This window comes from Drosophila bipectinata, chromosome 3R, assembly GCF_030179905.1.
Source record: "Drosophila bipectinata strain 14024-0381.07 chromosome 3R, DbipHiC1v2, whole genome shotgun sequence".
Lineage (NCBI taxonomy): Eukaryota > Metazoa > Arthropoda > Insecta > Diptera > Drosophilidae > Drosophila > Drosophila bipectinata.
The window spans coordinates 28816400-28842913 of NC_091739.1; the positions used below are offsets into that span (position 1 = coordinate 28816400).

Genomic DNA, 26514 nt, shown 5'->3' on the forward strand with positions numbered 1-26514 from the left:
ACGAAATAAAAAATAAGGGTTCGACGAGGATGGGATTCGAACCCACGCGTGCAGAGCACATTGGATTAGCAGTCCAACGCCTTAACCTCTCGGCCACCTCGTCTCTTGGTTCTGGCCTCAAACAAAACTAAACTTCCAATGAAACAAACGCATCCCCAAGTTCTTATCAACAGAACCAATGATAACCGCAAATGAAATCAAGTACTCGAACTATTTTTATAGTATATTGTTCGATGTCTCGGCCAAACACTGTCCGGAAGCCTTTGTTTGGTTTATTTTGGCAGACTCTCCATTAATTGTGTCAATTGTTGGAAATAATTGCAATAAAAGCTTAAATTGTTTATTTATTTGCGATTAAAGAAAGCCGAGTACCGCACGTGTGGGGGCTACGTCTTAAGTGAAGCTTAAGGTTTTGGAAGATGTTATATGATGGGTATTAGAGACTGCGAATACCTGGGATTCTTCCGAGAGATACCTGGGAGCCTCCTTAGAGAAAGACAATGAACTTTTACAGGGTACTTGCTTCGAGATAGGCTCTTCTTATTATTTGCCAAATAATTTGTTTGTCTAGCCCGTCTGGAGGGGTTTTCGTAAATTCAGATTCTCGACCGGCGGTCGGTCGTGCCGCTTCTGACCCACTTCTCTGGTGATCTTATGTCTTGAGTCTTCTGGCTACTGGCTACTGGCTACTGGCTTCGATTTCTTTTTATATCTCCTCTGGTTCGGTGTAAAAAACAAAAGTGGTTTACTTTAGATGGGCCATGCTCGAGTGAGTGTGTCGGTAGATGCTGATGATGATGATTTAATACGAGAACAAACACAAATACTAGATACTAGATGGAGTCGGAGAGCTACGGCCTTTTAAATGGCAATTGGCCAACAGCATCATTTTGTTTGGGCCATGTTTGTGTCCAGGCTGTCAGTTGGTGTTAATGAACCCTTGTAGTCGCAGCCTGATAGCTGTTAGTTGTTTACGTTCCGAATGCCGATACTACGATACCACTAGCAATCCTACATTTAAAAGAACTACGAGTTTACACAGTAAAAAAATGAGATATTTAAAATTATTAATAACTATATGTATATGTTAGTTTAGATTTTCCCAAAAACCCTTTACTAATATTTGAAAAAAAGAAAAACGTATTACATCATTATTTTTGTGAACCCTTTTTTCTCTTTGTGTATCGACTGCATCGTCACCTAACGTGGCTTCGTTAGGAAAGTGGCCAAGTTTGATGATCCGCAGGCACGCGCGTTTTATATTTAGCCCCACACCATGGTCCATGGCGACTCCTTCCGCGGGGCAAGTCACGTGCACAAGGACATTCCAAGGCTAATTACGTGTGGCATGGCCGGGGCTTGGCCAAGTTGGGCTTGGTTTGGCCAACACACTCTAACACACATACACGTATAGCACGAACCGTTCATTATTGTCGTCGCCGCTTGTTGGAAGTATGTAGTTGCTGCAGCCGCAATCTGCGGCATGTATCTGTATCTTTTGCATCTGCGTGGATGTCGCTAAAGTTGCTGATGCTGCTGCTGCTGCTGCTGCTACTGATGTTGCAGTTGCAACCGTCGCTTAATTAGCTGCGTAATTTATTATTGCTCTAATCTCAACGCCGGCGCCAACGCCACTGGCTTTGACAAATAAACAAATTATTCATATTAGAATTATTAATAATGCCCTGAAGCTCTGGGAGCAGGGCCAGTTGGTGTATCAGATCGTCTTGATTCCGGAATATCAACATAATTATAAAGCCCAACAGGGGAGTAGGCAGTGAGGAGCTAGTAGCTTCTGGCCAGGGCACAATAAAGATGCACTCACTCTAAATATGAAGCTATGCACACCGATGCAATCGCACACAATTATGCCCAATTATGCAACTGGGAAGAGATACAGATACTTCAGCGGAGAAGAAAATGCGAGAGAGTGGAATCCAGAAGGAGGTGCATGTGCTACCAGGTGCTTGTATAGCGATAGCCGGATGGATATCATTGACTAATGAGCCCATCTCCAATCTGCAGCTCGAGATTCTTTTCGCCCCGTCATAAAAATTAAAATGCATAATCGCGGGCGTTGCTCGCAGAGGGCGCTTGTTACTTTACCTATAAGGTCCGCTCGACTCCAAAGGGTAATTAACATTGCTCGCAATTTCTGAAGCTTTTTTGTGGCGTTTTGTGGCGTTTCTAGCAAAATGTTGCAATTGCATGTGCATGCCGGCAATGTGATCTTGCCACTTGCAGCTGCAGATTCTGCTTCCCGGCCCGGGAACGCTAAGGTCCGGGCTAATTAAGCTGGCGTTTAAGCCGCCAGCAATTAGCCGATTTATCACTTGCCACAGAACCTCAAAATCATGGCTGAGAACAGCTACAAGCCAGAGCTTTGTGCAAACAAACCAAAAGACAGTTCAGAATCGCACTTGACTCATGCGCATGCACACCTTCACGGGCAGCGACGCCAGCTTCTACGCCAGCGCCGACTGAGGAGCGCGCGCGCATGCGCAGATTCTTCTCTGGCCATATAAAAAGCCCAGATTCTGGCCGCGATCGCACTTCCAGTTGAACGCCTCTGCAAGCAGGGGCCCTTAAGATAATTTCGAAATTCCAAAAGGACTTAATAGCTTAATAGCTTAAAAATAGGGTAAGTTTATAAGAAAAATAAGTGAGCCTGTGGGTGAAAACCTAAAAAGTCCTAAAGGGTAAAAGAATATCTTGAGTGAAAAATTGCGTATATAAAATAATAAAGTGATTAAAGTAAAGTAAATTATTTAAATAAAGTAACTAAAGTGATTAAATTTCTATATGAATTCTTAGCAAAATAAATGTTCTCTTTTTGTTGGCTTTGTTGTTACAAAATTACAATGCTCCCCGCCCTGATCTCAACCAGCCGTGGTAATCCGAATATTCCGTTGTTTACACTTTGCCAACTTTATTGGGGAAACTCCGCCCGTTGCGCAATTGGAGTGTGAGAAACTATCTGGAGGCATGCTGATTAGCTTGGCTGGTTCGGGGTCATCCGCAGATCAGCTCCGACTTAACTCACATCCAATCCACAGCTACCATCAGAAATGGCCAGCCACATGTGGAACGTTTTCTTGGGAGTGCTGGTGCTGGAGCAGCTACTCGCCGGAACTCTGGCGGCGAATCTATCTCAACTAGTGAAGAAACAAGGCCAGCAGAAGCCAACGGTGGTCCAGTCCCCCCAGCCAAGTCAGCAGTCAAGGATTCAGCAGCAGGAACAGCAGCAGTATGTCCATGAGGCCCAGGAACAGCAGGAGCTAAAGGTGGAGGAAGAAGACGAGCATGATTCCTACCAGATGCTGCAGGAAGCGAAGCAGGAGTCCCGACTCCCCGCGTCAGCAAATTATCCGTGGAGTCCGTATGCCGCAGCTCCAGGAATTTCAGCCAATCCCTACGAGCCCATGCCCAAGATGCTGCCCTTCATTGGATACGCCCAGCCAGTGCTGATACCTTTCCCCCTCTACCTGGCGCCTGACATGTTCTACCCCGCTTTCCCGGGGGCCAGCAACGATCTTGAAGACGTAGTCATGTCGAGAGCGGCAGGTGGACGTCGTCCCCCACCCAGCCATCCTTCACCTGCCCGCAATTCGCCGATCTACTACGTCCGGCTGCCACCCACGCCGTACATGTTCCTGCCCAACATGCCGACGTCTCCGTTCGGTGGAGGATTCTCCCCGCTTCTCACCTACCAGCCGATGCCCTCATTCTCCGCCTTCGGGTCCGTCTTTAATCTTCCCGTCAACTTCCTGGCCAATGGAAAGCCCTCTGGCATCTACCAGGTCAATGGTTCTCCCTCTGAGGGCTTGGGGCCTCTTTCGCCCAGCTTGGGAAGCGGCGGGGGATACGGCATGAGACCACCAACACCAAGTAACCCGTACAGGCCTATGTCTGGGTCCTCTTCCATGGGAGGCTATGGAGGATCCACTCAGGGCTTTGGTCTGGCTTCGATGCCAGCTCCCCAGCAGGATTCCAAGCTGACGTCCCTGAAACGTCCCTTCGTCTTCAACGGACGTCCCGAGGACATCTATATCCTTCCGAACAACCTAAGTCCGATCTACAACGAGCCGAGCTACTACTGAGAGTGACACTTCCTCAGAGGCTGTGGCTGCCACAGTGTGGCACCAACTGAAAGTATTATGAAATGCATTTACTAGATTCTAGTTTGAAGAATAATTAAATGCAGGACTATCTAAATAGATAAATATCTAACATATTTTTCCAAAAATATGCTCCTTATACATGGAACTCATGGAATTAAAAGAAATAATGTTTAGAAAATCTTAAACACATAATTATGAAAATGTAAGATATGTGTCTTTTGTAATGATTGTAATATTAATGGTATTAAATTATATTAACTTAATTAAGAAATGATGAGTTTCTAAGCTTATTTTCCCATAAAATAAAATAAAAACTTGAACTTGAAGTCTAAAAAGAACGCTTTATGTTAGAATACCTTTATCTTCTGGGCGTAGTATCTAAAATATTAAACTAAGCTCAAAATAAAAACATAATAGTTGCTTACTTTCCCAAAAACAAACCACCTTTAGTATAAAATGTATATTTTTGGCCAAAAATATTTGATACGTTAGACAAAATAAATTAAATCCATAATATGTAGTACTTAAATTCATACAACTCAGACTTCATCCAGCAAAGACACAGGGTTACGTACAATCGGTGTCATATATCATTGAATCGAATATCAGTTCCCAGATTAGTCCCCGATGGCGGCCACCTCGGCCACTTTGCGTTTGATGTAGTCCGGGTTGCCCAGGTTGATGCCACCGCCTATCAACTTGCCCGCGGTAAGATCGAACTCGTATACGCGGGGCACACAATTGGCGATGTTGATCTTTTCGATGGCATCGTTGGAGACGCCTGTGGCGATTCCAAATTATAATATATTATACCTAGGGTCCTAGGGAGTCCTGTACTCACCCTCTATGAGTTGGACGAGGGCACGGGCTACTGTCCCGTGGACCACCATGAGCACCCGGGTGCCCTTGAGCACCTCCTGCCGGACCTCATGCCACACCGGCGTCACCCGATCGACGCACATGTGCATGGATTCGGTTAGCGGAAAGTGTCCCGGCGGCACATCGTCGAATATGGGATTGCTGCAGATGGTGTAGAAGTAGCGGTTGCTCTCCAATATCGGGGGAGGCGCCACATCGTAGGCCCTTCTCCACTGCATCACCTGTTCCTCGCCATACATGTTGGCCACCTCGCGTTTCCGCTGCCCGGTGAGATTGCCGTAGTGGCGCTCGGAGAGGCGCCAGTCCTCCTTGACGGGCACGTAGGAGCAGCTCATGTTGCTCAGGATCATGTCGGCGGTTTCCCGAGATCGGCTCAGCACCGATGTGTAGACCATGTCGAATTCCAGCTTTGACTGTTGCAGTGCTGGAACAGCGACGGTGAGAGCCTCTTTAACGCCTACGATTGAGCGGTAAACCGGATTAGTAAGGTAACGAATTCAACCGTATTGCCAGCTGGGAACTTACCAATGTCGCTCAATGGAGCGTCGTGCCAGCCGCAGAATCGGTTGCCGATGTTGAAATCGCTTTCGCCATGGCGCAGAATAACCAAACGATTTTGTTTTGGAATGAATTGAGAACTGAAATTGTTTTTAAAAAATGGATTTTAAAATAAAAAAGAGATTTTAATTATTTGAACCTCTGGTTCTTCTTTGGTTTGAAATTAAGTTGATTGATTTAAATTTTACAAATATTTATATTTTAAAATACATTATATAATCATTATATCTATCTCTAATTCAGAATTTGTCTCGAGCAAATCAACAAGTCAGGTTGGCCGAGCGGTCTAAGGCGCCAGTTTTAAGCACTGGTTCTCTCTGAGAGCGTGGGTTCGAACCCCACACCTGACAAGACAACGTCCTAGGATGTTATTTTTTTTATTTTTGAAGTTGATTTTTAAAAGTTAAATATTTTATAATAAATATATATATATCTCGTTTTGTGTTCTTTGTATATTAAATATTTAAATGGGATAAACCTAAGGCACTAGATACGCATTTAGAAATATAATATTTTTAATAATACCATAAAAACTTGTACCCCCCGGTTATCACATATATCTTGCCACTATATCTCGAGTATCTCTATTAAGGGGAGGGTAAGGTCAAATCATGCAAAAAAAGCCATATTTTTGTGATTTTTTTCCTGACGACACAGTTAAAATTTATTTATTCAACCAACGGTATATTAAAGTATGACATTAGAAGAATGTTTAATAAAATTTTTACAAAAAAATATTTAAAAATATGGCAATGGTAGCAGTTGTCCGGACGTGTCGCCAAAAAAAGTTGAATTGCGGTGCCCCTCATAACTCGGTGCTGGATCATTTGTAATCAAAAAATGAAAATTCATTCGTTAGATAATAGTTCGCCCCAGGTAACGCTGTAAAGGTTTTTTGAAAATTGCAATTTTTTAATTTTTTCGAAGACTTTGAAGTGAAAAACTCAATTTTTTGGGAAAAAATCGGTTTATTTGTCATTGCGAAATCAAAACTATGAACAAAAAAAAAAAAAACTCGACAGCGTTACCTCGTAAAATATGTACAGAAATAGTGTTTAAAATTTCAAAAGGATCGGTGAAGTAGTTTTGAAGTTATGAGGGGCACCGACTTTGAAAACGTGAGTTGTGGGAATAACGCTTTAAAGTTTTAAACAAAACAAAATCCAGTGTAAAACGTTTGCAAGCAACTTCGTCAATAACTAATAACTTCGTCAATTTTGCTTTAATTGACTTGAAATTTTGACACAATATTCTTCAGATATTATGCATTCAATTTAAAAAATTAAAAAAAAATGGAAAAAAAAAAAATTTAATACCTTACCCTCCCCTTAATCCAGTGGCACTCGTCACTCGGCTCTATCTGCCTTCTAGCCACAATATAAACTAGCTTTACTACAGAGCTTAGTTACCACCAGATTAGCCGAAATGTGAAGGAAGCGAGAATCTACTACCTCATAGCTGCGGATGTTGTGTTTGTCGTTGATGATGGTGTTTCGGCTGCTTTTTTTTTTTTTATTTCTTTAGACGAAGATAACGGTAACGGATAACTAAGACGAACGTGTGGTGCTCACCTCGGCATCGTCCGGATGCGATTGAGCCGCGGTCCAGAAGCGGACTCCACACGAGGCCAGAACTCCGCGTCGCTTTCCGCTGCTTCCCGTTCCGTTCGCACCCCCCCCTCCCCACATTCCGCACATATTTTCGGCTAGTGTACGAGTGTATCTGATGGATACAAGCGCGGAAAAAGAAAAATAATAATAATGAAATAAAAAAGCGCGCGCGCTCTTCGGCTGGCCCAACATGACGAGACAAAACAGAATATAATTCGCATTATCTGATGTCCAGACGGAAGCATAATCACACACACACCGATACAGGCACCAACACACGCCAGAGTGGCTCATTCACACAGATACTTTTGGCTGGCTTCGCGTCTTCTGTGTTTTGCTCGCCTCTTTCTCAGTCTCAGTCTCATACTCAATCCCAATCTCAACCTCATTCTCATTTCTCAATCTGAATCTCATTCTGGTTCTCAGTCGTGTCCGCGCCTAATTCCCTCTCCTCCCTTCCGCCTCCTAGCGACCCTAGCGCTACTCAAAGATACTTCCTAGACGTAAACAACGCCCACGCCCCCTCGCATACTTACGCCTCAAATTCGCGCATTGTTTTTGTCGCAGAAACGTAGTTTTTTTTTGTCACGCTTTGTTTTGGTGTTTTTTTTTCGCGGATAACTTTGTATAGTTTTTTTTTTTTGTTTTAGGGCTTTTTTTAAAATACGTTACAGTTTGCTTTTCAAAAACTTGAACATGGCCGGGACTTGAGCAGCGGTGGTGGCTTCTCTTCCTGTTTCAGAGTTTCACTATCTCGCGGTATCTCGAATCTCTCGTATCTGAAAATGTATCTGATGCAGCTGCAGCGCCAGCCACGTTCCTTTATCTTTCGGCTTCCACTTCGCACTAAGCTCTATTCTTATTGGCAAACAATTTTATCGCGGCGCAGTTGTTTCAACGGTTGTTGCTTTTGTTGCCTGGCTAACTTGGCCAACAGCTGATGCCGGCTGGTGGCTGGTGGCTGGTAGCTGGTTCCACGCTCAATTTGGGATCCACTTGAGGAAAATCAATATCAACTGAAATTTTTACGTATTTGTTTTTGTTGTGCCAGAAAGCCGAGCTAAAAAAAACAAACTGTTCAGATTTCCGCCAACTGGGGTAGATTTCTTTTGAATTTGACCGCGAAAAACTTTGCAAGGCACTGGTTCGCATTAAAAACCCATTTGATTACATTTTCGTTATTACAATTTTAAATTTAAACCACTGCCCATAATTGCTTGGCTACAAAAAAAATACTATGACATTTTGGCTAATCAGGGGCAACTAGAGAATGTGCTAGTAATTAGTAACTTCTTCACTTATTTAAAATATTCAAGTCCCTCGGAGTTGCTAAGCCATTCCTTTTACTGATTTATTATACTTACATGCATATATCTTTTTTTAAAACAATTCCAGCTGAAAGCAGGTTAAAAATAGCTTACATGCCTTTTGTTCTACTCATTAATTGTATTATAAATATGGTAAGTAATATACGCTTAAAATTCCGCAGCTGCATTCAAAAACTGGATTTCAGATCTCAAGAGCCTGACGCACTTGCCTTTCTAAGCCAAGCTAACATAACTAAATCACGGCTCAAGGACTAACCAAAAAGTCTAAGACAAAACAAGCTGCGACTTACAAGAAGATGTCATGAGAAAAGATCAAAATAAATACTGTTTATTTTGGGTATTATGCTAATGGAGTTTTCATGGGGGATCTCTAAAAAAAAGGTTATTTTAAGGTAGGTTTAATATTTATAAGAAAGAGTTTTGTTAGAATTTATAAAATTTGTATTTTTAACTTAAGCTATGGTATAATTTTGAAGGTTTTTAGCTGACTAACACTCCAAAAATACAGTACAGAATTACTGATTTTCAATTATCTTTATCTAAGCCCTTCCGGGCCAAGTTATTCGGGGAGAAGCTTCACGGGCTATAGGGTTTCAGGAACTAAACTTTCAATAAGATTTATGGTCAGGTATTTGCCGTAATCTCCAGTATGTCGCCCCCAACTTTGACAATTACAATATGCAATACCCGGGGGTAACGGTGCTCAAACTCCAGCTCGGCGCAAGTACCAGGTATTACCGCGTCGAGTTGCGATAACCATCTACTGGTGCTCCGTCGAGCGTTTGACAATGTTGCTCTCAAAGAGCCAGAAACCCTGGGACCCAGACTGTGCAGCCCTTTTGGCCCGGTGGTATAAAGGTTTTGGCCAAAGTAGCGGATGGCTCAGTCTGCAGACTACCGTACGTGGTTCACTTCTTTGGTGAAGATCGGTTCGAGTTCAGTTTTCGGTGCAACAAAGTATCTAGCGGGTGGAAATGCATTTTCCGGCATTCGATGAGTTCTATCAGCGGTTTCTGTTTCTTTTGCCGTTCGTTGCAAGTGAGTGGCAGTACACAAGTATCTGCAAATCAGTCAACTGTGTCGTATCTGAAGAATACGCATCATATAGCTCTACCCTCACAGTGGATTTCCTTGATATTGAGACAACATCGATATGGTCCAGTCTGAAAATCAAGTAGTCCCCAGACTTTGTCACCCGAAACGCCACATGACCCCCAAAGCCTATTGCGCAGCTTCTAAGACATACCGAGGGTTTATGACCCATCCCCGAGCCCAAAAAAAAATCTATTATAAACCAACACAAGCCAAGAAATCTGAAGCCCATGAAACTGTCACATAGCGGATCGTCTAATGGATAGCAAACAACCCACCCGGTGGCTTGTAAATAATAACAATAATTAAATTTTTTGCATTCACAAATGCTCCATGAAAGCCAATGAGCGCGTCAATTTCGGGGGAGGAGTCGTTGTCGGATGTCGAAGTACTCCCCATCTATTGTTATATAACCGGCGTGTGCGAGATCCGTCGTACGGAACAATGTAAACAGAAAACTGAAGATTTCCATGGTCCGGATTCCGGAGACCGGGCCCAAATAAAGCAATTATGTATCGCTTAGTATTTCTCAAATTTCAGAGGGTTTTTGGTCAAAATTGCAAGCTGCGTGCAAAAATTACAGTAATGTCTTGCCAATCTGGCCTATGGAAGATGGGAACTTGGGGATTAGTCTCGAGGGGATTACCCAAGTTGGTCGTTAGCTACCTCTAATATTCCCTTTCCCTGCCACCTGTCATTACAGACTTCAAGACGGAAATCCACTTTGATTATGATGCGCCTGAAACTTGGCAGCTCACCTACCACAACTGTGGAGGTCCCCAACAATCCCCCATTGCGATTAACTCCCGAAAAGTAATACCCATTGATATACCCCCTCTTGAATTCGTTCTCTACGACCAGTCATTTGTCACCCAAGCGATAATCAGAAACAATGGACACACAGGTACTTTACTTTTAAATAATTTAGGTACTTTTATAAAAAATAATTTATTTTTTTTTTTGAAAAGCTGATTTTCAAGTACCGACAACCAAATTTTACGGCGTTAAACCATATATTACGGGAGGCCTGATGCTGGACTGCTACGAGGCCGAGGGTGTCCACTTCCACTGGGGCTCTCCGACTAGCAAGGGGTCCGAGCATGTCCTGAACGGACGACGCTATGACTTGGAAATGCATATAGTCCACCGAAATAACAAGTATCTGACCCTCGATGAGGCACAGTTGCACAGCGATGGTATCGCAGTTCTGGCCGTGCTTTTCAAAGTTGTGAGGGTAGGAAGCATCAGAACAAGATACTTTGTCCGCCGATTAATAAATCCCATTCCAGGCACCGCCGATATTCTACGAAAATGGACTCCACGAGGTGTTCAGTTCGCTGCTGCACCTGGGAGCGTACAACAGCAGCTACACTCTGCCGGAAAACCTGACACTGGACTCACTGCTGGGCAACTTGAACCGAGGCAACTTCTACACCTACCGCGGCTCGCTGACCACGCCCCTCTGCTCTCCAGTGGTGCTGTGGCACGTGTTCGAGGATGTGCTGCCCATATCGTTCAACGAGCTGCCCAAGTTTTGGCTACTTAGGGATAAGAGGAATAGGCCGCTGGTGAACAATTTTCGACCTCTGCAGCCGCAGGAGAATCGGGCGATCTTCTACCGACGTTCAGCTGTGCACCAGTTGCAGCAAGTACAGTATCGGCAGCAGCTGCTGGAGCTGCCAGAACTGATTTGGTTATAGCCGGACGAATAAAACTTAACGTCTTTATTTATATATAGTTATACTGTAGTAACACTAAGGGAATTGATAGGTCTGGGGTTTAGGTAGGTCTGGTTGGAAAGATTACTTCCGGAAACGCGCCAGGTAAGAGGCAAGGAGACCAATATGCAAGGCGCAAAGGATCTTGGTGAGTGTAGGAGAACGCGGCACCCCGGACGGCATCTTCAGAGACGGACGCCGAATGGCCTGCACCGATCGAGTCATCGCAGATAGTTGCTTTAGCTGGACCTTGGATACGATGGGACTTTGAAGGGCGTTCTTCATGGGCATCGAATGCTTCTGCATTATTGGCACCACCAGACTGGTGATCATGGTGGAGCTCAGCGTGTGGTACTCCTGATCTCGGCCATCAAATGGAGGACGCGGAACACGAACCCGAGGATTGATTGGTGGGTTAAAAAGTGGTGTAGACACCACACGGCGACGCCAATTTTCGCCAGCTTGCTTTGTTTTGGACGTGTCGTCCATTGGCGCATTTGATTCTGTGCCTGACCCTTCGTGGAAGGGATTCTTGCCTCTGTAGTTGACCGGGCGACTCTTAACCTTGCGCATAATGCTGTTCATATCCCGCTGCGCTCGGTCCAATGGCGTTTCAGGGACTTTGCGTTTCTTGATCTGAATGTAATCAGGCGCATGTCGCTTCCGGTCAGACTTACTGTTGCTAGGTTGCGGGATTTCTTCATGCTTGTGTGTTCTTTCGCCGGCGGGCCTGCGTGCGGGAGGCTCCTCGCCCTTCTGCATCCTTTCGCCGGCGGGCCTGCGTGCGGGAGGCTCCTCCCTCTTCAGCATGCTTTCGCCGGCGGGTCTGCGTGCGGGAGGGAGCTCTGTGTTGTGCATCCTTTCGGCGGCGGGCCTGGGTGCGGAGGGCTCGTCCCTCCGCATTTTTACCCCGGCTGGCCTGCGTGCGGGAGCCTCCACTTTCTTTGGCGGTTCCTCCACTTTCTTTGGTGGTTCCGACGACTTGGCCACTGGCTCATCTTTCTTGGACTGTGGCTGTTCACTTTCGAAAAGGATGGGGTTCATCTCCTCGACTTTGTGAGGCCTAATTTGAGGCGGTTGGGTGGGAGCTGTTTTTGGCTGGGTCTGAACCTGGGGAGTGCCTTCCTGGATTTTAGACTTTTGTTTGACGCCTTCTCTGGGAATGTAGGCAGGCGTGGCAGCCGGAGAGGGTACTTCAAATTCACGTGGTGGTACTCGCTTCTTGCTAGCCTTCGCATCTTGCTCTTCCTCGAGGTCTTTTTTGCTGTGATCTGCCGATACTTCGGCCAGATCCTCCAAGGACTTAGACTCTAATATGGCTTTCTGTAAACCAGTATCTTTAACATTATACATATTCTTTAAGGAGTCTTCGCCTTTCTTGGTCTTTTCTTTTTCCAGGGCCTGAGCAAGCTGATCGCTCAGCTTTTCCAAGTTTTCCTCATCCGCTCGGCTAAGCGTTTCGTCGGCCTTTAAGAGGGTCTCCGAATTGGGCTTGCCAATCCTTTCGTTGTTCAACAGCCAGTCCCACTCATGACTGCCCTCGCCATCCTTTTGGTCGCTATAATATCGCATGTTAACCTCCTCCAGGCTGAGGAGAGGCCGTCTTTCGCCCATTTTGGTCGACCGTTTTTCTTCTGCTGCCTTGACGAGTTCTTCGTCCCGACCTTCCTCCATGGAACGAATGTGCTTCCAGAGCTTATCCTCTTCCAGGTTATCTTCGGAGCTTTCTTCCACCATTTTCCAATTCTCTAGCTCGGATTCTTCCTGCACTTGGATGATATCTTTATCCTCTATTTTTATGATATCTTTGTTGTCCTTAATTTTGATGAGATCTTTATCCACCACTATTTTCCAATTATCTATTTCCGGTTGCTCCTGCACGTTGGTCATATATTTATTCTCCGCAATTCGCTGACTTTCTAGATCGACTTTTTCCTTAATCTTACCCATATCTTTACCCTTTACCAGTTTCCGATTTTCGGGCTCGGCCGGCTCCTGCAGATCCTCTGCCATTTTTGCCTCGTAAAGATGTTCCATTTGTTGCTCATCCTCCTCTAGCTTTCCATAACGAGTCTCCGATTCATTTGAGCTTTTTAAAGTCCTCATATCCTCATCATCAGATTTTCCGAAACCATCGACATGTTTGTCCATTACTTCAATATTTTTATACTGTACTTGTGGTTCCCAATCATCGGCATTCCTTTCTTGGCGTCTGTCTCTAATAGCTTCGTCCAGTCCTTCTTCCTTTTTGGAGTTGTATGGCTTTTGGGAACCTGCTCGCACTAGAAGATCTGAGTAGCGACTTCGCTTTACAGAGGGCTCTGCGTCAAATCCCTCTACATAATTGAAACTCTCCCTGGTCCAGGGGGAATCCGAATTCTTAGCTCGGACTCTTAAACGGTCAGATTCCTCCACATCCTGACAGTCCTCCAAGTGCCCCTCTGATGTCTTTTGAGTCTTTCGCTTTATCCGCAGCTGAAGATCTGAGGCCTTTCCTTCTTGGCGCACTTCTGATATTTGGAAGGACTCCGTATCGGGTAAGGTTTCTTTATCAGACTCATGTTGTTCCGAAACAGTGTATGTCTGCTGGAACTTTTTCTCCAGCTGCTCAAGGTCGTTTTCATCGCCGAATTGGGCCTTCTCTGTCAGGTCCAAATACTCATTACACGGATAATTAACTTCAATGGGCTCAGATACAGTGAAGTATTTGGACTTTCTATTCTCCGGATCGTTCTCACTAGTTTCCAATCGGAGCCTTGCCTCTTGATCCTTATTATGTTCTAAGGTAGTCTGCCATTCCTCCAGATAATTCACATCAATGGGCTCGGATTCGGTGAAGTACTTGGACATTTCCGGATCCTTCTCAGTAAGCTTTGTTTCTTCTTGATCTTCAAGCTCATCCATTAAGAGCTTCCATTCTTTTTCATTAGACTCGTGGTCCGTTGGCTCTTCATCACTCAGAAGCTTTCCCACCATTTCAGTTTCCCCTCTAGCCTCTTTGTCGTCCTTAAGCTGTCCGGAATGGGACGATTCCATGTCCATTGATTGAATAGAGTCGTCTATGAGTTTCATTTCTTGTAACCGAGGGTCGGAGTTGTTGGCTTCAGTGCTTAAGTCCAGGGAATCCATATCCATGGACTCCAATTTTGAGTCCATTATAGCGCTTTTACCGATTCTGGTCACATCCTTACCTTTTCCAGATCCCATCCCTTCTGAAACCACTGATTGACCCATAGGAGTAGAAGTTCTTGGCGCCTCTTTCAGAAGGAGTCGCATGTGGCGGCCTTGGTCTGCAACATCCATCGTAAAGGCAACCTTCACGTTTCCATCACGGATTTCTTTCTGTATCTGCAAGGCTTTTGCACTCAACGGGTCAGGGATGTCCTCGGTCTCTATTGGGACTTGATTCTCTGTGGGCGTCTCTAGATTCGAATTTTTCGGGGACCAGCTACCCAAAATTTTCAGATTCTTGAAGCTCTTGTCACCCGCCTCGGCCAAGATTTTGTCGAGAGCCTTCCTTAGTTTTGGCAGGGTGTCGGCCACTTCGTCCAGGACTTGGGATGACATCTTTTCGCCAGTTTCGTCGTTCAACAGATGCGATACGGATGAGTTCCTAATTATAACATAAAGGCCAACTTTAGTTTCATTAGATAAGAGAACAACTGATTCTTGTACCTTAAATCAGGATGATTTTTAAGGGCATCCATTATTACATCTGGTGGAGCCTCATTGTGGCATACCTGGTGAATGGCCGTAAATAGAGGAAACCTAAGGATCGGAAATTAATCAATGCCCTTATGAAACCATAAGACAGGACCCTATACTTATGTAGGTTTTTATCGGCCTCCAGAATCGCATTCACTTCGCTGACCACCAAGGGACCCAGTAGCCCGTTCTGAAGATTGCTTTCTATTTCCTGTATGGACTGACCCGAGGTAATAAAGCTATTGGCAAAGGTCACATTTTTATCAACTGGAAATAAGGGAACTTATTACTGAATTCCGAAGACATCAAGGAATGGACGAACCATAGGCAGACGTGGACATTTTTGCGGATGGAAAATAAGTTTCAATGAAGCGCATCATCTCCTTGAGACCCAGATGGATGGCGGCCACACGAGCGTTGTCTCCCAGGCGAAGGCCATCAACAAGGCCCGCTCCAAGGGAAATGATGTCCTTTAGGGTCCCAACCAGCTCAACACCATGAACATCATCGACGGAAATCACCTTGCAGTTGTTAGTTTGAAGAGCTGAGACCAGCAGCTCCCCGTGGTCTGGATTGGTGCAGCCCAAAGTGATCTCGCACAGCTTACCCTGAGCCATTTCCATGGCGCTATGAGCGGACATCATTGAGTAGCAGGGAATGCCCAGGCGCTCGCTAATAGCCTGCGACACGAGTACCACATCGTCGTCGCACACTTCCATTAGGCCCTTGACCATGGAAACGGCAAAGGCCGTCTCCTTCAGGTTGCCTTCTAGAATGTTGCAGTAGGAATTGACAAAGCTCTGCGGCATGGCAAATATCAAGATATCTGCATTCTGAGCAGCTTCCAAAAGATCATTCACCGCCACCTAAAGAAGTAAGTTGATGCTTAAAAATTCGATATGTTTATCTTTTATTTATAAAAAATATTTCAAAGAGCTTTATACTTAAAACCTAACAGTCTTACATTAAAAATATATCTAAGAATCCTATTTTACTAATTATATTGTTAAGTAATTCTATATACTTAATATATATCTATATATAGCCAAAAGCCAAAGCCAAAATAGATCTCACCAAGTTCTTGGGTAGCTTGATCCCAGGCAGATACTTGACATTCTCGTGACTATCATTTATGACCTCGGACAAGGGAGAGCTGCGAACGAGTTCGTCCAACACATATATGTGAACACGGCTGTTGAAATTGCCCTGGCGAACATTTTTGCTCACGGCGGCGGCAATGGCCGAGCCCCTAAATCACAGGAAAAAGGGTCATCCAATGGTTAAAGATATTGCTGAAAGATATCCTGCACCACCTACCAGCCCTCCGCTCCAATTATGCATACTTTCAGCTTTCCGGACATCGTCCCCTTGTTATAAATTTAAAACAGAAATTTAGGGCCGAAACGCGACCAAATGACCGCCTATATGTTGGCTGGATGTAAGATACTCGAAATTTTAACTGAGAATTTTGATAATCCGGAGTTAGATTCGTCTTAAAACAATCTGATGTGATTGTATGAGCTGGAGCGCCCAAACAGCAAACTCCCCACCTACTTTATGGGCAAGGATGAAATTCATAGACAACACCGGCTGCTTCATCCAGTCTATGCTGGCGCCCTTGTTGAGCCGCCGCTTGCAGCTCCTCCTGCTGGGAAATGGCGCGGATCTCAAACTCGGTAATGATCTGCGATATACGGCTCTTGGCCTCGGCTGCCAGTTTCGGGGGAAGACTTTTGACACTGATGCAGGCGCTTTCGAAAAACAGATCATAGCTATTACGCGCAGGAGTTACGGGAATAGCTGCAACTGGAGGAGAATTAATCGCTGCAGCAGCAATAGCCTTAGTTTCGGTCTTCTGTTCCTTAAGTCTTTGAAAGTAAGCACCCAAGACCTCTCTTTGCTCTCCAATACTTTGGAGCAGTTCCTGACGGGTTTGTGGCATCGGCTTCTCGTAAAATAAGTCCTTCCTTTTCCATACGGTATTAAAGCGATTCCATTTTCTACTTTTGAACTGAAATGTAAAAGTTGTGTATACTTAGGCTCAAAGAAGCTCAAACGGTGAAGCTATTACCTTTAAATCTTGCCCCATCGTTCCATAAGACACCCCATTAAGGTCGGTTTCTTCATTCATCTCAAAAATCTCAGAATTCGAGGACACATTTTCTAGCTGTGAGACTCCAACGAAAGTCCTGGCCATCGATTGGTGATCTTGCAAGCGCCCTACCGACGTTCCAACCGACGTTTTTCCATTGCTCATTAGGTTAAGGTGGTTTTTACTTATTATATCTTAAGTATAAAAGTAAATGTTTTTAAAATGGGTATACTCTTCGACCAGCTGAGCGTTGTTTATTCAGCTTATTAGAGATGGAAGATTCTTCAGTTTAGTCGATAACAATTATTATTCAAAAATAATCGAAATAATTATTTTAAAAACCATATCGAAGTTCTTACAATTTTTTTAAAATGTAAAAATGTATTTAACGAAAAGATGTTTTTACCTTTGTTTTGTATAAATTGGTTTATCTAAAACCATCTATTTAAAAAAATATACATTCAAACACTTATTTACCTACAAGAAATTTACATAAAATACTCCATAGTAATATTAACTAACTAGCTAACGCCACTAAAACGTGGCTGTTGTGGTACTATCTGTCCTCCAGTTCCATTTTGACGAAGTATAAATAGACTGTTTGTCGGAGGATTTTCGCCTGGAGCATCGTGGGGACTGATATCAGTGAGGCCCCGCAACTCCAGCTCACAAATAAGCTGTGAAACGCGCATCTTAGCCTCGGCAATGAGCTTGGGTGATAATGCTTTAACGCTAGAACTAACGCTCTCGAAGAACAGGTCAACATGGTTCTTTTCCTTTGACGGCGCCGGAGCTGAAGGGTGCTGCACTTGAGCCTGGCTTCCCATCAGTTCCCGAAATGATTCCATCAACTCGTTCTTGTCCTGGTGGATCTGTAGCAAGAGTTTAAGGCCCTCTTGGTTTGAAGCAGAGGAAGCACAGGGCCTGGGTTCGCTACTTGCAGTTTGTTCCGTTTTCGCAATGGCTTCTGTCTCTGATAGTTCCTGTTTGGGTACAGCAACCTCCTCTACGGAGCCTATGTTATCATCAGGTACCAGAGCAATGGAATTACCAAGTTGCTCAGGGTTTTTACTTGATTGAGGCTCTGATTTGTTTTCGTGCTTGGCTGGTCTTCGCTGATGGTAATACTTGCTCCGCTCCTGACGCACACGCACCTCTCGTCGGTCCAGGCTCTCACCTTGGGTGAGATATGACTCCAAATTCCGCTTATGTTTCGTGGTGAGCTCGTGCCGGACCAGGTGGCACCGGTTGCAGTCCATGCTGCACTGGCAAGCCCGGCAAAAGGGCTTGTGTGGGTCATTGGGATCCCGCCGGAGCCATGGTTCGAAAATCTTTAACCATTTCTCACAGAACTTCTGGTTGTACTTCGGTTTGCTTAAGGACAACTTCTTGTGTTTTTCTTTATCTCTTGTCCTCCTTCCCGAACTGGATATAGATTCCTTGATGGTCCGAGATACTTTCACTTTGGCTTCCTTCCTAAAAATGTTGTGCATTAGGGTGGCAGGCACAAACTAGTCTTTCTCTATGTATCTTACCAATCTGAGTCGGAGGTATTTTCCGAGAAGCTCATTTTAATTTAACTTAGTGTTTCAGGTCCAATTTGTTATGATTTGCTTTCCTCAATCAGCTGGCATTAAGTTATCGATTATAGTATTGTTATCGATATCAGCGAAGCAAATTTCGAATAATGGTTTTTAAAATACCCAATGGAATTGTAAATTAATTCCTATTTGTAATAATAACTAAAAAACCATAAACTTTAGTCTCCTTTAAGCACAAACATATTTTTATATATTTAATGGAAGCCCAATCAATAGAATTAAATCGATATAAATAAATTATTCAAATTGTAAATAAATAAAACATTATCTGTACAATAAACCATTTATAGTTCTAATTATTCTTTGCCAAATGTTGCTTGCAATATTCCCAAATAAAAAGTGATCCAGTCACATGTACATTTAAGGATCTAACAGTTCCAAACTGCGGAATTTCCACGGCAAAGTCCAAAAAACCAATAAGATCCGCAGGAATTCCATGTTTCTCGTGGCTATAAGTGATCGAACATGAGGAGTTTTTTTTTTATTTCAGTTTTTGAAAACAAATAATATACTCACCCTAATAAAAGAATGCACTTTTTCGGAAATTTAAATTCCGTGAAACTTGTACTGTGGGCAGTTTGTTCGGCACCAACGATTTTATATCCCTCTAGTTGCTTTCCAATCAAAAATTCACCCAGTATTTCGGGCTTTACCTCAATTATGTTCAAAGTTTTTTCTGCAGTCATGCTAAATATATTCACTTATTAATGAGAAGTAATAAATAAGATAAATTTGATTATTACCCACCTTAAGTTAGTAAAATCGCTTTTTTCCGCCTGCGATTTTAATCCTAATATTAAGGTTCTGACTCCGAGGACATCACAGGTTCGCGCCAAGCCTCCCAAGTTAGGCAGCTTGTCGATTAAGGAAGCCACCACAATGAGTTCCCGATCTTCGTGTGTCGTGGTCGTATTCTCAAAATCACATCCAGGATATATATCACCAATAGGATTCATTTTTCTTTGCACATTTCCGTTGAGCGAACTTGTCGGCGAGTTCTGCTCAGCGATCTGTTCTCCCCTTTTTGCTTGAAAGAATTCTCGAACAGCCATTACTTTTTTTCTGAAGTCGTAGCGACAACCAAAAAAACTAATATTTTCGTCGAAAGGGGCATTTGTCATCCAAAGAATAGCGTCTGAAACATTACTACGAAACATTGCGCACTGCTCTTCTAGTTCAGGTAACAATAGTCGAGCATCCTTTTGGAACTCCGCCAGTTTGTCACCCAACGTAGCCTCTATTGAGTTTTTCAAGACTTCCGCGATGGGTTGATCAAGGCTGATTAGATACAAAATTAATTATTATGGGCTAACGCTCTTAATTCATAATATTTACCTGCTTCCAATGCAATTTGTAGCTAACCGATGCAAGACCAATTGTGCAAATAAACGAGTCTGAAAATTGGCACCCATTGTTAATGGTAAAAGAATTGAAAAAATTCCCGTCAATTGTTCCTTTTGCAGAGTGTCCCACCGAGCCAAGCAGTAAATATGAACTACGGAGATCAGTGACACTTGCTGACTGGGCTTAAGGGTTATTAAGTTTTTCAGTTGGTCCAGCAGAGGATCAATGGTGGGAAGCAGCTTCGCGACTAGATATTCGTACATGAAGCTTATATTCAGCTGGTCGCTTGGACATAACAATGCATCCCATAGCTCAGGCATCCACTGATTACTTAGGTCAAGTATGGCTTTGGCAATGCGCATTTTTCTTCTGTGCTCCTTCGAGTTGGCAAAGTACCGCGGCTTCTTCCTCGATAGCTCGTTGTTCATGTTCAGCAAATCAAGGCAGATGGAATTGACATCCAATTCTTTGCACTTTCGACTATATCCTATAAAATGAACCCGAGCCATTGCTTCAACATCAGGTCTTTGCCCAAATACGTTTTCAAAAGCTCGCTCTATGCTGCCGAATTTCGGTAAATAAATGGTTTATGGGGGTTATCAATGGGTGATGATTATAAATGTGGTTCCTTACCGTGCATCGCCTGTGGTTGTTTCTCCGGCCAACAGCCTTTGAAGAACATATGATTTGGGTGCCTTTATATAACTCTCACAATCAAGGAGTTGCAACAAAAACGTATTTTTTTCAAGAACCGCCACTACACACTTTTCGTATTCATCGTCATTTAGGTTGGCCACGGAATATTGTAAAATTGCTTTCCTAGAGCGATAAAGGTCTGATTAGTTTAAATCTCAATTTTTTTTTTTTACTTTGCTTACGCTTCTCGACATTTCAATCGGTCCAATCGCGAAACCATGGTAGGCAGAAGCTCCACATCTTCTAGTGGTTTCGTATGTTCTGCTAAAATATTTGCAAGGATTGCAAATGTGACGTCAGTCCCCTGATCTAATAGTTCAGTGGGCTTGAGGTTTAACTCCTTGAGCTTATCCCATGTTGGAACATTAACCTTCACAAAAAGATCAACACAATTTTCACGGACAAACGATTTTTCCTCTCGGGTGCGGCAACCCAGGCGGTCCAGCAAGTGGCTCTGCATCTGGTCTAGACTCACACCGGATTTAAGTAGCATGCAGTCCACTTTATAAACGTCTCGGTAGAAATCCAAATATTGTTCCGGTTTGTCAATTTGTAGACGAAGAAATATCGGAACTAGTCGCCACCATCCGTGCTTTTCCATTGGCACATTTCGTATTTTTTCCAAAAAAGCAACATATACATTATATTGGATATCTCTCCTCGTTATAAGCTCGGCGCAGCGTTTACTAAAGTATTCAATATGCTCCTCCAAATTTGGACAATTTTCGATTTTGTCTATCAGTTGATGGTGTTCTGTATATTCGTCAACGGTGTTGTACAAAGATTCCATAAACATCAAGTAGTCGCTCAAGGATAAAGCGTTTATTGTGTTCTGTAACCAAAGCATAGGGAGGATTAAAAATTTCTAAAATTAGGAGCACTTACTCTAAACAAAAAGATGACTTCTTTGATGGCAGCCCCACGAAGAACCGGATTTTGCAAAGAACGTATCCGTGCACTCAAGCCAAGAAGCAACTCTTTGGGAACCAGAGGCAGTTCTATTTCACTCCAGCCCATGAGCCAGTGAAACAGTGGTACACAATGCCACTGCACTGTTACCATGGCCTCCAGCAATTTATCAGCCGGGAACCCTGCCATGAAGTCCTTTATTTGCTGCTGTGTGAGGTGATCAGGAACCTCAAGATTATACAGTTGAGTTCGATTGGTAGCCGCTACGAACTCAGTAACTAAATTTAAGTGCGACAGTTGGTCCAGACTTAAATTAGCCAGCAAATACTTGATAGTCCATCGCAAAACGAGGCTATTGTTGTCGTTTAGAAGGCGGATAGAGAGGATACGCAGCCACGACATCCAATCCTCACTATGATTACTGGCCATTAAGCCAAGGCGGGGCATCAAAGTGCCCAAGGTGGGAAGCACTAGGTGCGACTGCTGTTCTTCTAAATTTTCCAGTATGCCAACGTAGGCATTCCAGTTCTGTTCGGTGCACTGAAGGGCAGCAAGAACCCCATCTACATCCTTCAATTTGCTCATAAGGAAGTAGGCCGATCGACGATCCTCCCGCACCTCTGACTGCAACAGAGTCTGTGTTATTCCCAATAATTCCACTCCGCACTCCGTTCCGAGATTGTGGACAAAGTCGTCTACTAGGTGTACGAGGATCTGTGCCGCATGCGGTTGTCGGTCGTTACTTAAACTGAGTGCCCATAGTTGCTGCAACACAAACTTTCCCTGGATCCGGGGAAACTTCCTGCCGTGTAACTGCACGCAGATAAGAAGATTGGCTACCAGTTGCCGACGACTTGGTGTGTCTTCACGGCTGTCGGCGATCACCACAGAGACGAGTTTGTGGAACAACTTGGGGCCAAAGCGCACATTCCACTTGCTGTTCGTTTGCAACAGGTTATGAATGCACTGTAGTACACGTTTTAGGGCAAGCTCATTATCCTTGTGCAAGTCCACTAAATCGCACAACATTTCATCCAACTCGGCAATCTCGCCGAGCAAATTTTGGTTTTGAATGTAAGTCTCCACGGCCTGGACTACAGCATGCGTAGCCGTGGCTGATGTGGCTTTAGTCACCGGCAATGACATCCTTTCGGGTTTTAAAACGAAATGTATTAGTCCTGAACTAAATTTCCAACTATAAGCTTTTCACAACAAAATGAAATAACAAGAACGTGGTGCGTGTTTATACTTCGCGCATTAGAGATGTACCTTGTAAAATAGTGTTGTGTTATCGATAATTATCCGTTACAAAATCATTTCAAATAATTTTAAATTCTGGAAAATTTTATTGGTAGAATTGGCTAGATTTTATAACCAGAGATTTGATTTGACAGACTTTCTATACTTATAATTAATACAAATTTTAAACCAGATCGGTGAAGATTCATAACACCCCTTTCAAAATCGCCATCAAAAGCCCGCCAGGTGTGCTATCCTAGAATTAGTCCATCTAGATTCTAGAAAAACCATGAATAAAAGTTCCGCTATTAGCCATATCTATTTTTTGTTTGGATTGTCTTTGTTCGGATTCTTTTGCATTTCGGCCAATTTCTTGCAAACGGCTTTCATGATCTTGTCGGTAGCTTCAGCCTCCTTTCTTTTCAACTCATCCGCCATCTGCTTGCAAAGCTCAGCTTGTCTCTTCTTTTGTCTTTTGGCTGAAAGCCTCTTCCATTTCTTAGCCATTTTGGCTCTTTTCCTTTCCTTTTGCTTTTGCTTACATTTTATATCCTCTTCCTCTTTTTTGTCTTTCTCAGCCAGTTTTTTGCAATTTTCTAGGTCTTGTTGATCCTTTTTTGCCTGCTCACATTGCTTGGCTTTTTCGGAAGCCTCTAATTGTGCAATAGCCTCTTGAATTAGCTTTATCTCCATCTCGCGCTGCTTCTTTTTTTCCTCCAACGCTTGAGCCGATACACATTTATCCTCTTGTTGTTCTTGACAGCAATCAAATTTGACTTCCGGTTGGCACTTATCCTTTTGAGATAACTGCTTGCATTTTTCAAGTTGCTCCAAAGCCTTACACCTTTTATCTTGAGAATTTTCTTTCTGCTCCTCTAAAAGCTTTTTGCAATTATCCGCTTCTGATTTGCATTTGTTCTTGGTATTATTATCCTTCTCCTTGAAAACTTTACACGGCGGTTTTCTTTTGCATTTTTTCGCAAGGGCCAACTTTCGGCAACGGTCTCTTTGCTGCATCTCCTTTTCGGAGGGCTGTTTTATCGTGAATAGCCGGAAACTGATGTTATTCGCTGACATGGCGTTCACCAGCACAGCGCACGCTTTCTGTCCTGGCTCCAGAATGTGCATTCTGGCCACTATCTTAAGACCCGTGCGGACAACGCGTCGAAAATCCAGGCAACCTAAAGCCATTTCTTCGATCAGCAAAGGATAAATGCCTCGATAAACCATCGACTGGGCGCCTTCTATGTGAGAGCCCGTAAGAGCTACAATGGGGCACATCGGTCGCATCTGGCTGATCATCTGCCCCACCATGCCGCACGGGCAAGCTACAACAATGATCTTTGCCTGGCTCACCATGGCAGCCTCCACAATCGCCGTGGTAACTGCCGAAATCTGATCCGCGGCGGTGTCCCGGATCACATGTTTGAGGTTGTCCTGCATCTTCTCGTACCACAGAACCGCCTCTGTTTTGGCGCAGATCCTGGCCATACATTCGACGGCTTCCACCGGGTACTTTCCTTTTGCCGTCTCGCCAGACAACATTACCGTATCGGCGCCGTCGAAAATTGCGTTGGCGACGTCCGATGCCTCCGCCCGGGTGGGACGCGGATTCGATAACATGGATTCCAGCATCTGGGTGGCACAAATCACCGGCTTACCGGCCATATTGCACTTGGCGATTATACATTTCTGGGCCAGAGGCACGTCCTCTGTGTACAGTTCGATTCCCATGTCGCCTCGGGCCACCATAATGCCATCGGATGCCTTGATGATTTCGTCTATGTTGTTCACTCCCTCCTGGCTTTCGATCTTGGATATGATCTTTATGCCTTCACCTTTCGGTCCCAGAGTCTGACGAATCTCGGACACGGCATTGGCATCGCGGATAAACGACGCAAAGATCATGTCCACCTTTTGCTCAACACCGAACTTAAGGTCCTTTTTGTCCCTCTCTGTAACAGCTGGCAAGTCTGGCACTTCAGTTCCCGGAAGATTGACGCCTTTGTGGGAGCCTAGATTGGCGTCGTTCAGCACGGTGCAGGCGACCTCGTCGTTAGTTGCACTCTCAACTCGCAGTCCAATCAAGCCATCATCAACAAAGATGCGTCTCCCAGGCTTGACAACGCTGGGAAGGCTTTTGTAGTCCACATAGATCTTCTCCTTTGTACATTGATTCTCCACAGATTTGTTCGTTGTGAGAGTGACCTTATCACCCCTTTTCAGGAGGACCACTGAGGTGGGACTGCCGTCAGCTAGCTGACCCGTCCGGATCTCTGGACCGCTGGTATCGAGTGCTATGGCCACCGTCGTTGGAATGCCCGTCTCCTGCACATACATCTCCATTGCCTTGCGCGCCGCCTGAATGACTCTGCAGTGGAGCTCGTGGGAGCCATGCGAAAAATTCAACCGCACCACTCGCATTCCCGCCTGGATGAGCTTTAGCAAAACTTCCGGCTTTTCGGAAGAGGGACCAATGGTGCAGATGATCCCAGTCAGGTTTTTACTCAGGGCGGGTGTATTAAACTGTATTCGGGACCGGTAGTCCAACTGAGAGAAAAAGGGCCCGCGATCCATCTTGAACTTTGCAGCCCCGGATCCATCCTTAGGACACTAAGAGGCGTTAAAAACTGTTAGCTAAATTAGCTTAATTTTCAAAGAAAAAAGGACTCACCTTATTGTCTCCGTAGGGACGATAGCTTGTGACTAAAAAAGGAGTGTGCTTGTGGGGGACAACGCGAATGGTTGCCCTCCGACAAGCGATTCTGACGTATTGGCGAATTTTGAAAGAATTTAGATTCGAAAGAGCCAAATAAAAAAAAAAAAAAGTGTGTACTGGCAGTTAAAGTTTCAATTTTTCCAGGTTCATAGTTAAAATTTGAATGACAGAACTGGAAAATAACAATAGAAAACACAGGATAAACCCGTTCTAATATGAACTGATTCCATTACCAAAAGAGGACCTCTTGTTATACCCTCTTGTAGAGGGTATTATATTAATCCGTAATATTAAGTATTACATCTCCGACCCTACAAAGTTTTAAAAGTAGTTTTCTCTCAGTATTAAAAGTATAGAGTCCACAATTTGAACACAACCTTATTTCTTTTAAACTCAGTGTAGAAGTAGGAACGACCGGGATCGGTCGACTATATGCTATAACTGCCATATAAGTGATTGATCGAAAATACCATAACTTTGTTTAACTATGTTTATAAATTATAAATCATAAAATGTAAACACTCATATTTCCATTGCCTAATTATTTGAGCACCTAGAAGACAAACAGTAATGAAGGATAAAATTGTATCCTTTTTTTGAGTATGATAGCATTCCAGAAGATGCTTTAATTTGGAAACTATTTAATACATTTTTTAAAAATTAATTAAAAAGAAGTGCTCTTCTCCTCGATTCTCATAGGTTAGAATCCGACAACTATTGCCAAAGATATGGCTTACGGCGTGGGCCATATTGTCCTCTCATGCATTTCCCCCATTTTCAAAGGGGGCTACCCAGAAAAATTGACTTAAAATCTAAAAAATATTTTGTTCCTGGATTTTGATGCAGATTTGTGAAGAATCTATCCACAAATCGTTTAAGGTATTCCGCTCAAGAATCCGACAA

General features: G+C 43.9%; 8 protein-coding genes and 2 non-coding genes across 11 annotated transcripts; 3 read left to right on the forward strand and 7 right to left on the reverse strand.

Moving 5' to 3' along the window:
* Window positions 1-21: 21 nt before the first annotated feature.
* TRNAS-GCU (transfer RNA serine (anticodon GCU)) lies at window positions 22-103 on the reverse strand. The gene has a single exon. It is a non-coding gene; the product is annotated as a tRNA-Ser (tRNA).
* A 2959-nt stretch (window positions 104-3062) lies between these two features.
* LOC108119755 (uncharacterized) lies at window positions 3063-4160 on the forward strand. The gene has a single exon (XM_017233092.3). It carries the CDS (start codon window positions 3069-3071, stop codon window positions 4098-4100), a length of 1032 nt encoding a protein of 343 aa, XP_017088581.2. The 5' UTR covers window positions 3063-3068; the 3' UTR covers window positions 4101-4160.
* A 406-nt stretch (window positions 4161-4566) lies between these two features.
* LOC108119736 (2,3-bisphosphoglycerate-dependent phosphoglycerate mutase) lies at window positions 4567-8234 on the reverse strand. 2 transcript variants are annotated; one of them, XM_017233041.3, is made up of 4 exons: window positions 7841-8234; window positions 5526-5638; window positions 4963-5457; window positions 4567-4902 (listed from the first exon to the last, which is right to left on the reverse strand). In XM_017233041.3, exons 1-4 carry the CDS (start codon window positions 7864-7866, stop codon window positions 4739-4741), a joined length of 798 nt encoding a protein of 265 aa, XP_017088530.1. In that variant the 5' UTR covers window positions 7867-8234; the 3' UTR covers window positions 4567-4738. The 2 variants fall into 2 exon arrangements, with proteins under 2 accessions (XP_017088530.1, XP_017088531.1); XM_017233042.3 differs by having other exon boundaries at window positions 7705-8234.
* Window positions 5826-5908, forward strand: TRNAL-UAA (transfer RNA leucine (anticodon UAA)). The gene has a single exon. It is a non-coding gene; the product is annotated as a tRNA-Leu (tRNA).
* A 1174-nt stretch (window positions 8235-9408) lies between the features above and the next one.
* CAH8 (Carbonic anhydrase 8) lies at window positions 9409-11375 on the forward strand. Its single transcript, XM_017233236.3, has 4 exons — window positions 9409-9534; window positions 10292-10492; window positions 10557-10822; window positions 10878-11375. Exons 1-4 carry the CDS (start codon window positions 9471-9473, stop codon window positions 11286-11288), a joined length of 942 nt encoding a protein of 313 aa, XP_017088725.2. The 5' UTR covers window positions 9409-9470; the 3' UTR covers window positions 11289-11375.
* Gpdh3 (Glycerol-3-phosphate dehydrogenase 3) lies at window positions 11298-16538 on the reverse strand. The gene is made up of 6 exons (XM_017233233.3): window positions 16329-16538; window positions 16086-16260; window positions 15334-15877; window positions 15131-15278; window positions 14982-15074; window positions 11298-14919 (listed from the first exon to the last, which is right to left on the reverse strand). The coding sequence occupies exons 1-6, from the start codon at window positions 16370-16372 to the stop codon at window positions 11391-11393; spliced, it is 4533 nt and encodes a 1510-aa protein (XP_017088722.2). The 5' UTR covers window positions 16373-16538; the 3' UTR covers window positions 11298-11390.
* Window positions 16539-16566: 28 nt separating this feature from the next.
* LOC108119839 (protein suppressor of variegation 3-7) lies at window positions 16567-17348 on the reverse strand. The gene is made up of 2 exons (XM_017233235.3): window positions 17083-17348; window positions 16567-17022 (listed from the first exon to the last, which is right to left on the reverse strand). Exons 1-2 carry the CDS (start codon window positions 17266-17268, stop codon window positions 16567-16569), a joined length of 642 nt encoding a protein of 213 aa, XP_017088724.2. The 5' UTR covers window positions 17269-17348.
* Window positions 17349-17540: 192 nt separating this feature from the next.
* On the reverse strand, window positions 17541-18772 carry LOC108119838 (protein suppressor of variegation 3-7). The gene is made up of 2 exons (XM_017233234.3): window positions 18639-18772; window positions 17541-18579 (listed from the first exon to the last, which is right to left on the reverse strand). Exons 1-2 carry the CDS (start codon window positions 18671-18673, stop codon window positions 17625-17627), a joined length of 990 nt encoding a protein of 329 aa, XP_017088723.2. The 5' UTR covers window positions 18674-18772; the 3' UTR covers window positions 17541-17624.
* A 93-nt stretch (window positions 18773-18865) lies between these two features.
* LOC108119884 (uncharacterized) lies at window positions 18866-22931 on the reverse strand. Its single transcript, XM_017233301.3, has 7 exons — window positions 21630-22931; window positions 20927-21576; window positions 20682-20867; window positions 20040-20609; window positions 19452-19982; window positions 19221-19391; window positions 18866-19153 (listed from the first exon to the last, which is right to left on the reverse strand). Exons 1-7 carry the CDS (start codon window positions 22797-22799, stop codon window positions 18997-18999), a joined length of 3435 nt encoding a protein of 1144 aa, XP_017088790.2. The 5' UTR covers window positions 22800-22931; the 3' UTR covers window positions 18866-18996.
* A 45-nt stretch (window positions 22932-22976) lies between these two features.
* LOC108119723 (pyruvate kinase) lies at window positions 22977-25761 on the reverse strand. The gene is made up of 2 exons (XM_017233028.3): window positions 25567-25761; window positions 22977-25505 (listed from the first exon to the last, which is right to left on the reverse strand). Exon 2 carries the CDS (start codon window positions 25467-25469, stop codon window positions 23211-23213), a length of 2259 nt encoding a protein of 752 aa, XP_017088517.2. The 5' UTR covers window positions 25470-25505; window positions 25567-25761; the 3' UTR covers window positions 22977-23210.
* Window positions 25762-26514: the final 753 nt, after the last annotated feature.